This window comes from Rhynchophorus ferrugineus, unplaced genomic scaffold, assembly GCF_030347505.1.
Source record: "Rhynchophorus ferrugineus isolate W39M unplaced genomic scaffold, kcgeb_rfMv2 rfM2, whole genome shotgun sequence".
Lineage (NCBI taxonomy): Eukaryota > Metazoa > Arthropoda > Insecta > Coleoptera > Curculionidae > Rhynchophorus > Rhynchophorus ferrugineus.
The window spans coordinates 43,867,602-43,886,391 of NW_027472581.1; the positions used below are offsets into that span (position 1 = coordinate 43,867,602).

The 18,790-nt window shown below is 30.6% G+C and overlaps 1 protein-coding gene across 9 annotated transcripts in view; it reads left to right on the forward strand.

Moving 5' to 3' along the window:
• Rbp6 (RNA-binding protein 6) overlaps positions 1-18,790 on the forward strand; it is a 752,769-nt gene that overhangs the window by 493,097 nt on the left and 240,882 nt on the right. For all 9 annotated transcript variants that reach the window (XM_076395624.1, XM_076395626.1, XM_076395622.1 and 6 more), the window contains one exon: positions 9,334-9,382. In XM_076395624.1, coding sequence (XP_076251739.1) covers positions 9,334-9,382 — 49 coding nt within the window. The remainder of the gene's footprint in view (positions 1-9,333; positions 9,383-18,790) is intronic.

An 18,790-nucleotide genomic window follows, 5' to 3' on the forward strand; every position in this document is an offset into this window, starting at 1 on the left:
TTAGTGGTGAATTCACGTCAATGCTGACAGTAATAACTGTACCAAATCGCTCATATAAGTTGTTTGTAATTTATTGTCACATCACCTCAACATTAAAAATTCAAATCAAACAGTATTTTTTGGTAGAAGCATTTGCACCTAGTGATTTGAGGCTTATTAATATAAACAGCATTTAGAATAAAACATGTCCCAGATATTTGGAAGATGGCGGAAATTATAATGATCCGAAAACCTGGGAAGTCAGCAAACGAAATAAAAGCCTGTAGACCCATATCACTGCTGCCAGTATTATCTAAGGTTTTTGAAAAACTCCTGTTGAAAAGAATAAAACCGATCATAGAGAGAAAAAACCTAATACCAACACACCAGTTTGGGTTTATCAACAAGCACTCAACAATTGACCATGTCTACAGAATAACAGATGTTATTGAAAAAGCCTACGAAAGTAAAAAAATATGCTCAGCTATATTTTTAAATGTAGCACAAGTTTTCGATAAGGTTTGGCATGAAGGCCTTATTCATAAACTACAGAAAATGTTACCAAAACAACACCAGAACTATTAAAATCATACATTACAACCAGAATGTTTAGAGTCAAACAAGGAGAAGCTTACTCTACAATAAAAGAAGCTTAAGCAGGTGTACCACAAGGAAGTGTACTGGGAACAATGATTTATCTACTCCACACTTGTGATATACTACAAATGGAGAATATTACGATGGCCACTGACTGCTGATACTGCAATTAGAGCTGTCGGAGACAATAGTGAAGTAGCCTCACGAAAATTACAACAGGCAAGTGACAGTATAAATTATTGGACACAAACTTGGAAAATAAGAATTAATGAAAGTAAATCTATACATGTGCAGTTCACCTATAAACAGACCGTATAAGAACCAATAACATTAAACAATACTATCATTCCATAAAGCAACAACGCTAAATATCTCAGAATCTCGATGCAAAACTTCGGTGGAAGGAACACATAAAGAAGAAAAGAAAAGAACTGGAATTGAAATACAAAAAAATGTACTGGCTAATTGGAAGAAAATCACAATTATCAGTACATAATAAATTGCTATTATACAAGCAAATACTGAAGATGCATATATTAAAAAATTCAGCAGTGACATGTATAAACATTATTTCACCAGAGACTGAGATAGGGCCGATGGGTCTTCCTAGTTATATACCTAGATTTGAGTTATCATAAAGACAAATTGTAGGTTAGATGGAAACGACTAGCAACAATATATTAATTAAATAATAATAAAAATTAATATAAACATTGATCAAAAAATAAAGATTTATTTAGTATGCTATACGGTAATTTACCATGACTGCCTGCATAATAAATAATAAGCCATTTAATAAAAGCCATATAAAAGCCATAAAGCCATAAATAATATACCATTTACTAGAATTCGGTACAAATTCCAAAGTTTTTCGTATGTAATCGAATAAGTTGATAAAAGCAACCTTCCAAGATCATTTAGTTTGATTTGAACTTGCAGTTTTTTCAACACAACTTCTTTGAGCTTTTGGTTATCAAACATTGTTCTTAAACTTACCAATACCAATATCATTTTGAAAGATATATTCATAGGTTTTCTGTATCAATTCGATTGTGTATTAATAAAATTGTTAAAGAAAGATTATTAAGAATTAATACAAATTAGAACTAGCTGCGTTTTGAACCTATTACATAAGACCAGATACGAATTTTATACTTAAGCTTGAATATACATTACAAAATTTAATTTCGTTTCTTCTCAGTGGTCATTCGATTTGTATGGCAAATTCGAGCAAATTTTTAGATTATCTAATATTTTATTCAATATTTAAGACTTATATTACGTGTGGTGAAAAGTGGATCACGTACGACAATAACATTAGTTGTTTATAACCAGAAATGTTCAATAGAAAAGATTAGTCAAAAATTGGAAGAGGTTGACTGAGTGGTTTTGCCCGAAAAGTAAAAAAATAATTAGTCATTGATTGATGGTGATTGATAAAAAGCACACAAAAATTACATTAAAGCAAAAGTATTTATTTAGCAATAATATTAGAACTGGTCTATAATATTTACATACATTTATTTCATTGTTTAAAAACACATTTCCTCTTAGTTGTTGACAATAACACAAATAATTATCAATCTATATTCCAATTGAAAGCAAAAAGCCTATAGAAATCAAGTATTAAAATTTTCAAAGACCAACCCTCCCGTTTTGCATTTCCGGGCTGGGCTTCTTAATTTCATCGTAATTAACAAATTAAAACAAATTTATGAATATTTACTTTGGCCACGCCACTGGAAATCCAAACGGCAGAGGGAAAATCGGGGGTAATTATTTTAAAGCGTCTTAGGGAAACGGTTGTCTACCTCCATTTGCTCGGATGTCTTGAATTTTAGGGTTGAAGGGTTTAAATGGAACAGTTTAAGGAGAACGGCTCGAACTTTGTTTCCAGTTTAAGAATAACATAAATATTGATTTATATTGTTGTTATTTCTAGTTTTAACAATGTGTATTGCCTCAAGAGTAGCGGATGTCTTAATTTTGGAGTTTTGGTACACTTTATGTTTGACGCGATGTTTATTATTCTTTAAGTCTTGAATTTTCGGTGTTGATATTTGATTCGAGACATTGTTTTAATATTTATAATGAGACGGGAAAATTAACAGATAAACGGGCATATTTATTCTAACCATTTACACGTTCTACTTACAAATAGAATTAATTAAGTAGAAAAATAAATTTCAGCTATAAGAAAAAAAGAATACATATTAATGTTATTAAAAGCCTTAGAGCATATAGTTTTTTAAAATATGTTCTATTTCCCTAACTATTTTTCTCCATTAACTTAATAATGTGATTACAATATAATGTGATTAATATTAGATCACATTTCAAAATGTCTGATATTTCTGGGAATCATTATGTATGTTTCTGAGTACCCTTGAAGTTCAGAAACTACTGCTTAGTTATGAACTATTTGAGTTATAAACAGTGTAAATATGCTAAATGTTTTCTAAATTTACATAATTCTGGAAAAAATATATATTAACGAAACATAAACAACTTAAGTAATCCTTTCTTTTTTATTTTTAAAACAACTACTTTGTATTATTTAAATCTGCAAATTGAAACTTTTATTATCTGCGATTTGATTTTAGAAAAACTATGAATTACGATATACAACATTTTATGCTATTGTCACGCCAGTAACCAGCCTCCGTAAGACCGGATGTCTTCTGAGATAATTTCTAAAGTTGGTCAGTCGCCAGTCAGTAGGCTTAACGGCGAGGACCGTCGTTAAGCTGTAGGTCCAGTCACTAAACAATCCAAGAAGTTGATGAGACTAAAAAAAATATAACATTTAACACTTTTATTTAACACGAAGATATGCTAGGCAGCAATAATATATAAAGCTAAAATGTCCACCTACACCTCTCAATTCGGCTTCTTACCCTTGCATATTTAAGCGATATTTGCGTACAATTATAGGTGGTATTATAGGTGGTGCTCAACCTGTTGTAGATTCACTATTTCTGTTTAGCGTATACTGACTATCGGAGTATATTTTCAGTTTTGACACAATTTCATTTCAAAATTCATTGAGTAGTTTTTAACAATGTTTAACAATAGTTTTTAACTATTTTGTTTTATTACTAGGAAATATTGATGAAGTTTTTACATTGTATTATTCTAACACTCTTGGAACTATGGACTATAGTTAAAATACATTAATTTATCTGCTTGGTTGAATGACATTTTTAGCTGTAAATAAAAAAAAAAGACACAGGAGAAAGTTACATCGTGAAATCGAACGTAAAATTTGAAAATAATAACAACCATTGAAAATTGGACAACAACAGTTTTTGATTAAGAAATGATGGCAATTAAAATAACTTTTGATACAGCCTCTAATTGTGTTTGAAGTAAATGTAAAAGTTATCAAGATTATTCTGCAAGTACTGTTGCGTTTCAAAAGCTACTAAATATTTATTTATATTATAATAGGTAATACATGTTTTATATCGTTTTGGTTTTGTATATAATGGATAAAAATGAGTCTTGCGAAGACTATTAACAATAAGAAACTTATAAAAATACTGTGAACTTTATAGTGATGACTTTTAACTGTAGCAAGTGTTTTAAATAAAAGTTGTGAATGAACGATTCTGAATTCTATATATTCAAATAAAATTATTGACACAGTATAAACAAATTTGCGAAAATTCTGTTTATTGATAATACCTGATCGACATGATCCTTTAACATTGGGTTAATGTTACTTAACTATGTATACAGCAGAAAGTACAACGAGACCACAAAGAACCTTTCGCCGTTTTGATGTATATTTAATTCGGGGAACGTGTCGGAAACCGTTTTCTATTTGATTAAATATCACGAGACAACAATCGTTCACGTAAACAACTTTGCTTATATGGGGTCTGTGTATTTAACAAAAAGAGAAACCCCAGCAAATAAAAACGAACGTTTTCCTTTAAATCCGAACTCCCCCCGAAGCTTCAAAGTCGCGAAATATTAAAAGGCTTCAAGCTCGTTAATTCGGCCCCCATTCCTCAACCTTGACATCGCTCCCGACTGAATAGAAAAAGCAATTAAAACAATAATCGCTTTTTCATGACGCAGCGCTAAACTTGGAAACCGTTTAAAACTTTTATTGTCTAATACATTATAAATCAGGCTTTCGAAGTTCTATTTTAAAAGCCCACTTTCCATATTGCGGAAGCTCTGGATACGCTTTATGTCGGATTGGAATCCAGATGCAATTTTTTGCTTGAGAAGCTCTCCCGTATATGAATCTGGCGATGGAAATTGTCGAATAAGGCTTTGGAGGGCTATAACTATATTTCCGATATCGATGAGGCACGCGATTAATTCGTGATTTTCATTTTCCGAGTTGATATAGAATATCCTTGTTCCAGAAATTAAATAGTCATTAGCTTTATTTATATTAGTGTCATATGGTTCATTGGTGGCTTTAATTTTCCGTTGTTTTTCTGTCAGTGTATAAAGTGCGTGATTAATAAATGAAACTAGTAACCGTCCAGTGATATAAATTCAACATTAATTTACTCATTTAACTATGTTTCTTTTATAATTATTAGAGTAAAACGGAGGAGAGCGATTATACTGATATTGTTGAGCGAACGTTGATAATATTCTCAAAGATTATTTAACTTCTTACATTCCTGTCACTACAATTAAACTATAAATGTCAGTTAATACAAGTCATCAAAAATCAAGGATTTTAACCGAAGTTAAATTAAATTTTAAATAATATAATGCACTCACCCAACCCAATTACTCGTTTAAATTATTCATGGGTAAAAATCATTTTACGAGACGAAATTCAGTTGAAATTATCTGTCAGGAATTAATAATAATAGAAAATATGATATTTTTTTAATTGATCATTATTTCTTTATTTCTAACTACGTAATATAGTTAATTTTAAATTTAGGTTTGAACCGCAATTTCAACAAAATCAGTATAAGTTATATTGATCATATAACTTTATAATTATAAAATAGTTATGTAGTAATATATATAATATTTAATCGGGAGACAAGGTGACTTGCTTAATACTTATTCCTCGTTTTTACTTACTATATGAATATAATTTGGCAGATTTCAAGAGTGCACTTGTAAGTAATAGAAAGATTTATAGAGAACTACTGGATGAAGTTCCAAGTTGTAATTAGGGCATTTCAACCAAACATTCTGGCTTGTGAAAAATACATTCTGTTTACTGTGTATAATTCTGTTTACATAACCTGATATGTAAAAAGAGGTGAATTACTAGAACCTAGTAACCTCAACACACACGCTGAAACGAGTTCATACTGCAATATAGAAGTAATTTACTTCTTTTATAGGATCTTAAGACAATATTATTTTATAACTTAATACTGAGATCAAATTTTTGTAGACTCTAGAGATTCAACAACATACTGACATTGCTGAATCTCTTAAAATTACACTGAAAGCGATTATCTGGAACATTTAATTTATCATGTTTATCACAAATATCTTCTTACTTCTTTCTTACAAAGATCTTCTTACATCATTCGCTTAACAGTGCATCATGGCTATTCTCGAAAACTTATGAAGAACATTCAAATAATTCTCCTCGGAAACCATTTACTGCTAGAGAAATGGAAATATGAGTCTTTTTAAGTTATTTATAATAATTATGGCATATACAGCACATTTACATAAACATCAGTTAAGAGGTATAAAATCAGAAAACAACCAACATTAATATCATATTTAAAAAACACTTTTTTGAAGAATGTTTTATTTTTCAGCAAAAACTAGATTAAATAAGATGTTGATATGATCACAAGATGGAATGACCATTGAAATGAAACCTTAACGAATTGTTTCTTTTGCAAAACTTGTCCCTCCAATTCCTTTGCATATAATGCCAACGTTTTTCCTTGTAATATTTTTAATATTATAACTAGTATTGGAAACAATCGACTGAAATCGACTATCGACTGTTTAGTAATTGACTAGTTTTTACTATCGACTTTTTTAGTCGCTATTTTTGGTTCGACTGTTTTTAGTCGCTATTTTCGGTCCGACTGATCTTATTACTATTTACTATCGACTATTTCAGTAGTTTACTTTTAGTTACTATTTTCGGTTCTACTAGTTTACTCGACTAATTTTTACTCGTTCTGGCCTTGTCGACCTAGCAGCGACATTCAAAGTAATGCGCCGAATTTATTCTTATATAGATTTATATGTAATATATGTGGTTTAATGTTTTTTTTTGTAGTTTGCTTGTGAATAACTATATATTGTAAATTAATATAGCAGCATTTTGGAACGCTAGTTTTCGAGGGTAAGAATATAAAATTGTAAGTGATAAATACTAAGATACTTTGGGCTGGTATAATAGGTAATACTTTTTTGATAAACTCGCGATTTTTGTCCAAGCCTTTTTTTTGTCAAAATGTTTTCCTAAAATCTTGAAAACTAAAATTAGGTTCCAAAGGTTTCAGAAATTGCATAGATTCTAGAAGATTTGAAGAATTTTTTGCAGTAGCAGTTTTAAATTTCTTTTAAAAAAACGGTAAAGGGGTGAATAAAGTATATTAAATATTTGTATTAAATACATTTTCTGATAGGAAAACTCTATTTTACTATTCAACAATTTATTTTAATAGCTATTAAGAAGAGCACCACAGTTTTTGTTTGTTGACGAATGGACTACCTTAAGAGAATGTGTTCAACTTTTAAAGCCCAATGAAATAATGACCACCGAGTAATTTGGTGAAAGATATCCCACGATCTCTTACAAATTATTACAATCGATTACGATCGATTACAAAATTGTCTATTAGATGTGATCAATAAAAGACTGGCAATTTTAGAAATGCACATGATATGCGGGAAATCCAAATTTATAGATCCTAGATTTAAAAAAGCAGGATCTGGTATTGCAAATAATCCTCCATTCTAACTTCAAAAAATGTAAATTAGTTCCACAACTCGGAATTTAAGACACAACTACTGACCAAGACTTTATAATATTTGGAAATGCAATTTATTGGGCGTTTAGAAAACCCTTTGGATTTTACACGTAAAATATTGCTCTATACCCGCAACATCTATCCCCTAGAAACGAGTTTTTTCAAAATTTGGGCAAATAATTAACGATCCGAGAAATCGCCTCACGGGAGAGTAGTTGAACATGACAATATCCCTGAACAGTAATTTAAAAATATTTCCGTTCAAAAAAAAAAAAAACTTTTATTTGAAAAGGGTCTGGTAGTTACTGTACCATCATTTTTAGGTTCGTCATGGATTAGATTTTTCAATGATTAGGTATACGTTTATATTTTATTTAGTAGTTATGGTTACTGAAAATCTTTAGGTTTTAGGTTTTGTTTAAGTTGTATTGTATTATTTATATTTATTATATTATTTTATTTAAAAATAGCAATTCATATATTAAAACACGATAGAACTTTTGTGGTGTTATTATTCCATTCCTTTTTACAAATCCACAGAACAGTATAAAAGTAATTCTACTTGAATTATATTATTTATTACATGTTAATAGAAATTAGTAATATTTTTTCCTTTTCTTTTTTAAAGTTAGCGCGTGAATGAATATATGTACATCTCTGTCTCGCTTATACTACCATTCGAGAATATAAACACATTTAAAATTAATTGCTCCAAGCATTTATCTCCGTCCTTTCCTATCTCACATTTTATACAGACAAGAATTCCTAGATCTTTGTCTGACATCACGAATGGAAAAAAACAGTCGAACCGTGCATTTGACTGAAAATAGTAATTACTATTTTCAGTCGCTATTTTTTTTGACTATCGACAGTTTCGACTGTTTTGCGACTATTGACTGTTCCGACTGTTTTCAGTCGTAGTTCCCAACGCTAATTATAACAAAATTGTCAAAGAAAAAGCATTTAAGTTATAGGGTTATAATTCACACCTGTTGTGATTAACGGCTTCAAACAAACGATACATAACTATAATAATATTTCTAATAGGTAGTTCTGCTTCGAAAAAGAAATTAATACACCTCATGATTTTTGCATCTATTTATATTTAACCAGTAAATAAAATGATGCCTATATGAGCTTAATACATTTTTTTTTATTATATATAAAATACAGTGTAATACAAAATTACTAAAAACCTAATAATATCAATGAGCAAAAATGAACTATATCAGTAATAATTAATTAGTCAATATTAATAAATTATTTTCTTGTGAGACATTTTATTTGAAATAAGTTAAGTAGAATCAGCGAAATATAGATCAAATGCGGTTGATTGCGATGGAAAATTTATAATTTCATCTAGGATATGCTTAATCTCCAAAAAATTGCAGATTGCATTAGTGATAAGTTTCGCGTTAAAGGAGGTGCGCCCTAATTGAGCACCGGCCTAAGCCAGGCGGTTTCCAATCAGTCAAGTTGCTTAACCAAAGTCCTGTGGGAGATCCGCATTAGCATTCTCCAATTCCGGGTCTTGCACTTTCTACGGGCCGCAGTATTTGAACTTGCTTTAGAGAAAATTACGTACGGGAATGTAATTTCAGCTTTCCGGGTTATAAATTTTGTGGCCTGGAAAAAACGAATAATCGCCCAAATATTGAGTTTTAATATATAAGGGCATTAAATAGGGACTTATATATCACGTAAAATATTTTTTGTATATGTTAGAATATATACAATTACAAGCATAAAATAATATTATAAGATTAAAAAATTAGGTTATGTAATAGTTTTGTCTAAATATATTTTTTGTTTACAGATAGAGGATGCCATGCTTATGTTTGACAAACAGACAAACCGACACAGAGGTAAGCAACAATTTATTTGTTATTTTGCGAAGAACTCCACTACTTGTTTTATATTGGCCTCCAACAATTTAGCTCAAAAGTCAATAAGACCTTATCATACTATTCTATTTCTTCAAAATATTTTTTCAGTTTCACCTTGACAACTTTACTAGGTTGCCCAAATAAGGGAAAACTAGGAAAACCTAAAAATGGAAATAAATTAAGGGTTTTATAAGAATGTTTTTTTAGAATAATTATTCTTGTTATGTTAACTATGCTTCATTTGTGGAACCTGCAGTGATGTGTCGAAAAGAATATAAAATGCCTTTGTACGGTTGCCATTACCTTATTTTAGCAATGGTTTTTCTGAGTGGTGTGATTTTTTTCTCTAGGCCTTTTTTCTTACATTTATACATCCAATAGCTCCGAAAGATTACAATAATAATCTAATTATAGTTATTTTCATGAAAACTTTGTATACAATTCACAAAAATATTTCCCTTGCAAAAACTCATATTAACACTAACAAAAATTAACACAAAATGGTTTCGCTGTCAAAGGTCTAAATTCACACCGTTTCAGTTTTGTTTTTAATCGACTTTGAAAAAGGAGGAGGTTCTACGTTCGGCAGTATATATTTTTTAATGTATGTTTGCCGATTTCTCTTTCTACTGTGGGCCGATTTTCAGAATTATTTTTTTATTCGAAAGAATGCACTTCTGAGGTGGTCCCGTTGAAACCAAATCAGGATCTGTTTTGGGGGAAAGGGGGAAATCGAGGAAAAAGCTTATTTTTCTTAAAAAGCTTATAAATTCAAATGCACGTGAGTTTTCACATATTTTTTATCTAAAATAATCAGATATTTGGGTATAATGTTATTGCTGGGCTAATGTGACGGACAATCGAAAGTCGCTCAGAACAAAAGCCATTCACTTTGCTTTTTAAGCACTAACTTAATCATATAAGATCTCGTGGATATATTGTAGACAACTGCTTGTATGGTGTAACGATTAGAGCGTTTAACACTCAAACGGAGGTCGCGTGTTCGATTCCCGGCGGGGATAATAACTTTTCGTTGTTAGTTAAAACATTTGTCAAATCGATAAGTAAATCAATCTGAGGTAGCGGATCCCGGTGCCTGAAGCGCTCCTTATTTTCAATCATTGTTACTTTACTTGGCCTGCCCATTGTAATATTAAATAAAATAACCTCGTAATTTATTGAGTAAATATTTAACACTAAAAAGGGAAAAATAAAATATTTTTGGCAAAAAATTTGAACCGACTTGAAACTCACTAAAAATTAACAAATATCAAACTTAGATTTTTAACACTAAGAAAACGTTTAAAATAAAATATGTACATAATAATAGCTGTAGTAACTTAATAAAAATAAACAAAAACATTGTTTAACCTATCTACTACACGTATTTTATTTTCTACTGTATATACACAATTTAGCTAAATACCTACCTAAACCTATTAATCTATTTACAATATTATTTTAACTACTACCAACTGATTACTATGAAGTCAGTGCCGAGCATAAAAAATACCAAAATAATAATATAATTTTGGGATATATACAAAAAATTAAATTACCAACAAAAAAATTTAAATTAATATAAGCCGGTTCAATTTTTTGTCAATTTTTTTTTCATTGTTAGCAAATGGAAGACTCATTGCGCCCACAGGTTGTTTTATTTTTATATGTTTCAAATTTTATTAAATTTAATCCTTAAATTCTAGTTATATTCTAATAAAAAATTAAATGTTTAAATCTCTTGAATTCCTTGGTTTTACTCTTTAAAATAAAAATGAGAATTATATAGTATCACTCAATGTTTCATAAACCAGAATTAGGTTTTATAATGATATTTCAGGAAAAAAATTAAATTCAGTTGAACTTTTGTTAAATTGTTAAACCAACTAGGCATTCAATGCAATGAACCAAAGAACGATGAAGAAGTTGAACCGATTAGTTAGTTCGATGAATTTGGCTCGTTCTAGGTCAGGTATTCTTTGACTTATAGTGGAAAACATGTAATAAACGTGGTAAATTAAGCTTATGTAGATTACCAAGTTTTAAAGTAATAAATACCGAAAAGTTGGGCGAGTTTAGACGCGGTGACTTTAGCGCGAGCCTTATATCATTCCGTTCGCTGTAACTGGATAGTTCTGGAGCGGAGTTGGAAAAGGTTGCGATATTGCGCCGAGGAAGTGAATAATGTTGTATGATTCAACTAGTTGAGCTGAACTTTTGCTTGCCATCGTATAGCTTTTAACCCTGGTAGACTTGGCTTTCTTTTACGCCTTGCCGGAAAATTAGTACATTGGCTTGTTGAGCCAATATTCGCATTCGCTTCCATTCCAACTTTAAACATTTTGTAACTCTATCAAGATATTTTATAATAGGAAGTGTCTTATTGAATTGAATTTTTTTAATTGAGAAGTCATTGGAAAAGATTATAAAACAAATTAATTTAGGCAGCCTTTTACCTTTCAGTTATTTATTTTAGTTATTTTCAGTGTTTTAATACCTTATCAAGATTTTTTATATCATATAATAGCAAATAAACATTGTCATGAAAATAAACCCCAGACTAACCTACTGTCTAAATCTGTTGGCGCAGAAATTCGTTAGTATTGTTGTGAAAAAGTACCAAAATATCCACAAAGAAAATTGAGGACAAATATCAATCTTGCCGAATTTCTTCCACGTAATTTCACGGCCATTTCAGAATATATTATGGACCGCATTTGCTTTTTGTAGATATACGGTCACGCTTATTTCATCAATTCTAAAAATATGTGAGCAATGGGGAGGATTAACTTAATTCAACTTCCCCATTGGTACTAAAGCTTTTAAATGTTTAGTAGCTACTTGATTTTTTTTGTCGGAAACTCATTCTTTCACGAGTTCCACGACCATCAACAAAGATGAAACCTAGAAGTTCTAGCTGACGTCTAGTAAATAGTGAGTCTTACTAATAAAATACCATTTTGGTTGGTTAACAAAACATTGGTTGACGGGCGTCTTGAATCATTTAATGTATTATATATTATTAATAATATGTTATTAATGTTTTACTATTATTTTATTATTTAATTTCGGATTGTTATAGTTTTTTCTACCTATATACCGATCCCTTCATATAGTATCTACATCATTCATTCAGTATTATTACTAGGTCTTATTCCTTCATCTTATCAGTTACCTACTTGCTATTTTTATGAATTATTATGGCATTTCGTGTTAGATTTAAAAAAGTTAACATTTCAATTTATAAGAAATAACTGACAGAAAATCTGAGTTTCTGTAAAGATGAGTTTTAATAGTCACTATAAATAATTGTACAGATTAAGAATTGAAAAGCTATGCTTAATAAATAAAATAAAGAAGAGACAAAACAATAACATGATGATTTAAAGATATGATTTGACTATAGTTTCGAATATTTATGTTCAATCAATTAATTTCAAATTGAATTCAATATTCATATTTTAATTAGTTTTCTGACCAAAACCAAAATCTTTAGGTACTGCTAAGAGAGTCACTATTGCAAAGATCATGGAATATCGAAAAGAACTTATTGAACTAATCTTAGGAGACTTGCTGTGTACCAGCCAACTAAAATTATCTATGTGTTTTAGTATTTACGTTGGTAAAGCCTATTTAACGTTATGAAGTCTCTCCCGAACCAAAATCCGGGAAGCTACTTTCTTCAACTTTCTTGTTGCCTTATTACTGTCAAGAAACTGGACTATTATAAATTTCCGATGTCAAGAAATTGGATATATTTATTGGTCATTCGTTATATATTATAGACTGGTTCTATATATCAAGATCATTAAATATTTCTTATTGAAACATCCATAGAGTGGTATGCAATAAGTTGATTTTGCATTTTTGTTGGGTGGCTATTCAGTAATATCGAGAAATCGAACTAGAAATATCTCATTATCATTGTTTCAATTTTTCAAAAGTCGTTAAGGGATCATTATAGTGGCTTTCTGGAAAACCTTCAGACTGTATAAAATACTCTGCAGCCCTTATTAATTTTTCGTTTCGTGAAAAGCATTCTTTACGAACGTAAAAAGAGCGATCATTTTCCTACTACTACTATTACTGTTCTCCTTTTGATATGGAGTGCCTTACTGGAAAATCTACATTACTCCATATAGCAGGCTTTTTTTACATTTTGGTGCCTTATTGAAGAACATTATTTTATTTTATTATTATATAAATCTTATATATAATATTATATAATCTTAATATCTTGTAATAGCTTAATAGAACTACTTTTTTATTTGTTTTGTTGACATTAATATTATTTTATATTGAGAAATTATGTAAATTAGAAGTTCATTGTTTTTCCTTTGAAATTATATTCTTATTATCAATTCCTTACCAGCAAGTCTCCACTTATTTCAAACTTTCCAATGAAATTAGACTCAATCCAGACAATTGAAAATATATTGCTTATCTCGACGAAATACGATTATGACCGAACTTTCTCGTTACAGTTTCCGATATTGATAATTCGTTTCAAAGGGAAAACGAAACAAAAAAGGAAACGCAGCTACGAATCCATTAAAGATACGGATATTATAGGATCCCGAAATTGGTCTTAAGGAAAAAATCATATAAATACAATTTGCAATTTGCTCGGAGATCTCGACGATGTCGATAAAAAAGGGGTGAGGTGGAACGGCGGAAACTTTGCTACTTCGGTCGGACGTCACAAACGTCAGACCAGCGAGAAAGTAACTTTTTATTGCAAGGCCTTTTCAATTATCGAAATGCATTCTTCGTAAGTTTGCTTTTTATTTTCGTCGGTTTGTTTTGAAGCGGCGGGCACGGTTCGCGGTCAAAACATGTCGAGAAATATTTATATCAAATCCTGCCAAACTTCTTCCTTCTTTGATTTCTTTGTCGTTTTTATTCGAGAGAAGAGTTGTTTATCGACGGCGTCCGTTCTTGTTGTTCCAATGGGATGGTTCGTGTAGTTGATTTTCCCTCCTCGGTCAAAAAACACATCAACTTTCCCGGAACCGGAATAAGATAAATGATGTAGACCGATGAATTTTTGGACACTTGTTTATTATACAACTGTCGATGGGGGATAAAACATTAATGCTACACACGACAAGTTGTTGATTTTCTTCTTTTGATATCGTTCGTTCAGCTGTTATAGTGTGTAATTTATCAATTTTTCAAATAATGTAGAGTTTCATAAACATTATTTATAATAGTTAGCGACTGGATTACTTCAACAATATAATCATTAATATCCTTGTTTTTTTAATTGTTTTACTAAATTATGCGTGAAAATATTTCAGGATTTCTTATTCTGTATTAGCTTCTCTTTCTTCACCTTTTTTCTTTCATATTTGTAATACTTTTTCCACATCATCAAAATAAAAGATTTTTCCATAATTCATAGCTACCTTTGGATCTTCTAATCAGATTATAGTACTTGAGACAGTCATTGCCATGGGCTGCAACAGACTTTTATAATGAAATGACTGTTTATATTGTAAGTCAATGAAAGTCGATTTAAGCTGATAATTTGATGCTTTCAGCTGGACTTCAACTATCGTGGTACCTCAAAAAATAATTCCATTCACATAATCTTACTACCTTGAAACGTTTTATATCTATTATGTAACCGATCAAGTTCATCAAGTTCATTTAGCACCTTACGTCTAAAAGCGTCTAAAACAAGATATCTCAAATAGGTCAATTGAAAAGTCCCCGGCCTACCATAGTAAAACACATTTTTTGAGATGTTTTTTTTTTAATTCAATATAGATGTCTTCAAGGGTGATAGATTTTTGCCATCGTTTTCGCTGACTTATGACACGGTGCATTTTCTTGGCGAAGCAGCGCTTTCTTTTTCTTTAAATGCGGCCGTTTTTCGGAGATTTCGTTCTTCAAACTGTCTAATAATGCTGTGTAATAGTCGCTGTTGATGGTCCTTCCATTTTTAAGGTTGTCAATGAAAATTATTCCATGCACTTTTGCGCAGAGCTTTCTCATACCCAAATATTCGTGAATGATATGATGTACACGTTCAGTTGATATCTTTGGAGTGTCTGCTATTTCATTAAATTTCAATTTACGGTCATTCAAATTCATTTTGTGGATATTTTTAAATTTCCGTCGGTAACAACCTCCTTTGAGCGTCCACTGCGTTCACCGTCTTCGATGCTCATTTCATTACGTCTAGACTTAGCATACCAACTCTTGATGGTTGATTTTCCTGGGACAGTGTCCGGAAACTCGCCATCAAGCCAAGTTTTTGCTTCAGCTGTATTTTTTCCCGACAAAAAGCAATATTTTATATTTTTATAAACATATAGAAAATTGTATAACATGCGAAATCCATTTTTTTCACAATAACAAAAGTTGCTTCACTGAAAATGCTGTAATTCACAAACAAATGATCCGGCAGCTGTCAAATTTATACACGCATCTTTTGAGTGTTAGGGCTAACTAAAAAACATATGGATTTAATTCTAGTAGGGCCATCTATGTGTCAGGCCAGGGACATTTCAATTGACTTGTTAGAACATAGTGGGCATAAGTCTCAACAAGTATTATGCGTACTTCATGCGCTTCACCAGTTTGGCCATTCAGCTTGTTTTCAAATATATATCTCTTGCTAAATTAATATTGTTTCATAATATCTGTGCAGTTACATTTTTTCAGCTGTATTTGTTAATATTATCTGCTTGCTTATTTTTTAATCAGAGATAGCTATGTGAAAAAGCGCAATATCAATATAAACAATTGTTACACGACCTAGCCTAACTGTTAGATTCGGCTGTTTTGCTTATCTATCTAAAATAACAGTATTAAATTTATTATTATCCAGTTACTCAATGCTACACAGACATTCGTTCATTTATTCATTTTATAGTTTGATTTAAAGAAATCTAATGCTAAGACACATCAAAATCTCCATAATCACAAAACAAAAAACTTATGGTGATGATGCTCCATCGTATACCATTCGTTGTGGACTTTGATTTAAATGCGTATTGCAATGCCAATGCAAAAAATGAGGGTATCTTAATAAACTCTAAGTGCTTCCGTGATCATTTACTTTCAAATATATTTCGTCATCCTTTCTATAAATGCTACCACGCCTACATATGTAGATTTCACATTTTAAAAACTCTACATACCAGTTTGTATACCATAATTGGTTCTAGATTAAATCTGTATATGAACACAACTAAATAGTTAGACATGACACAGGACACCAAGCTCAAGTGGAATGAGCATATTAAAAATAAACCAGAACTTGTATGAGGCTCAAAAAAATGTGGTTATTGCTTGGACTACAATCCATATTATCACTCTAGAATAAATTTTGATTATACAGGCAAATCTTGAAGATAGTGAAGAGCTACGGTGTACAATTATGGAGTTGCACGAATAAATTTAATGTTAACATATTCCAAACTTACCAAAACTATGTTCTCCACAGTACTGTTAACGCCTTATAGGATATTAAGGAAGAGGAAAGATTGCATGATCACGAAAACGTCGTAGTTCTAGAGCTGTTTATAAACAGCAAACTTACCCGGAGGTTGATCAAATAAAAACCATTTGAACTAATATAATTTGTGAAAACTATAATAACTAAACAATATGAGGGAACATTTACTTTATTTAAATAAAAAAATAATCATACTTTAGTTCATAATGATTTATTTAATTGAGAATTTTATGATTTATAAATTTTATTTTTAATACATAACAGCATTAGAAGCTTAATATCTATAAGTAAATCCTACCACACTATATAAGATAAAGAGATAAGAGTAATATATCAAGTTCAGTCAAATACCATTCAAATATCCAAAGATCAAACGATAGGCGTAAGTCAAAGTACAGATTTAAATCGACATAGAAAATACGTCTTTATTTTACAGTAGATAAGGTCTTTCAAATTAGACGATTTTCTTCGTTATTGAATAAAATGCGTGAATTTAGCGGAATACAGCTAAATTTCAAACTTAGAATATAACATAGCGTAAAAGTTGTAGGCTTTTTAAAATCTGTTTTAGAAAATTATATGACTTTTATGTTTATACAATCTTAAAATAGTACTAATTAAGTTGTTCCCGAAATTAAAACAACTATACGAAATCGGTAGATGAAAGAAATATTAAATAATATAAATAAACACGTGCGTGAAAATTAGGTCTCTTGGTTTGGATCTATAGAGTAATTTAAGACAGGATATAACTTTGATGGCATGTACGAGTATTGTAAATTTTCACAGGAACATTCCAAATGTCGTAAAATTTCGCGAACAACTTATTAAGGTTTCAATGAGTCCCATTGTGATTTGACACTAGATATTTTCTTTAGTGTTGCGTAAGATATTTCTAAATAAACATCATAGCAAATCCTTAGACTAAAAGATGACATAATTCGAGACAAAACTAACCCATAGCTTTGACAAAATGTCCAATATTTTGTTTATCTTTAAAATAGCGGTATTTGTTGGAGATTGTATTATTCGTATTTAAAATAATATGCATTATATCGTAAATATCACTTTATTTAAAAATACTGTCAATTTGGCTCTAATTAAAAAAACCTATTTGCTCTTTTGAATTTAACGTCGCAACTATCTCACTGAAACAAATTTAGAACCGAATTTTTTATTAATCCCATCGGTTAAAAAAGTTTTCTGAATAAAACCATCTATTTTAGTTAGGAGCCGCATCGATATCTCAAAGGTCACATTTATATGATTAAAGTACGTCCATTTAAATATGTTCCTCCAGGTAAATGCGATTAAATTTTTTCGAAAAACTCATAGGCCCGGAAAAATACATCATCGGAATGAAAGATCTTGAGTCGGCATTTTGTTCGCAGTAGTTTCCTTCGTTAATACCCGCCATTCATCGTGAACGGAAAAAATAATACTCGGGAGAGTAAGAACCGAGGCCCGTTTCGATTTTTTCTGCCGATAGGGCTTACAAAAAGGAAGTAGACCATAAAAAATAAAAAGAACCAGCCGCCACGCATCCATAATCCAGCCATATATCTTTGGAAAGGTCCAGAATTGGAGAATTGAATCGCAAAACTTCCAACTTTGACCAGGCCAACTGATCCCCGCTTTTCCTGCTTATTTATTTTCTTTTGTGTTTTTAGTGGCAAATTTATTTTGTTGAAAAAAGTCAAAAGATGGGAAAGGGTTTCCGAACATGCATGTGTGCGAGGAACGTTTTGCTATAATTTTCCTTCTTGCCATAATTTTCCTTCTTTCCGAACTTGCTTAAATCCTTTCACGGGCATATGGTACCCATATTTAATAGGAATTTTCTTGCTGTTGATACTATTTCTTTTTTCCACATATGAAATCGACGGTAAATTGTACAATTTTTTTCCGTTTGTAGGAAC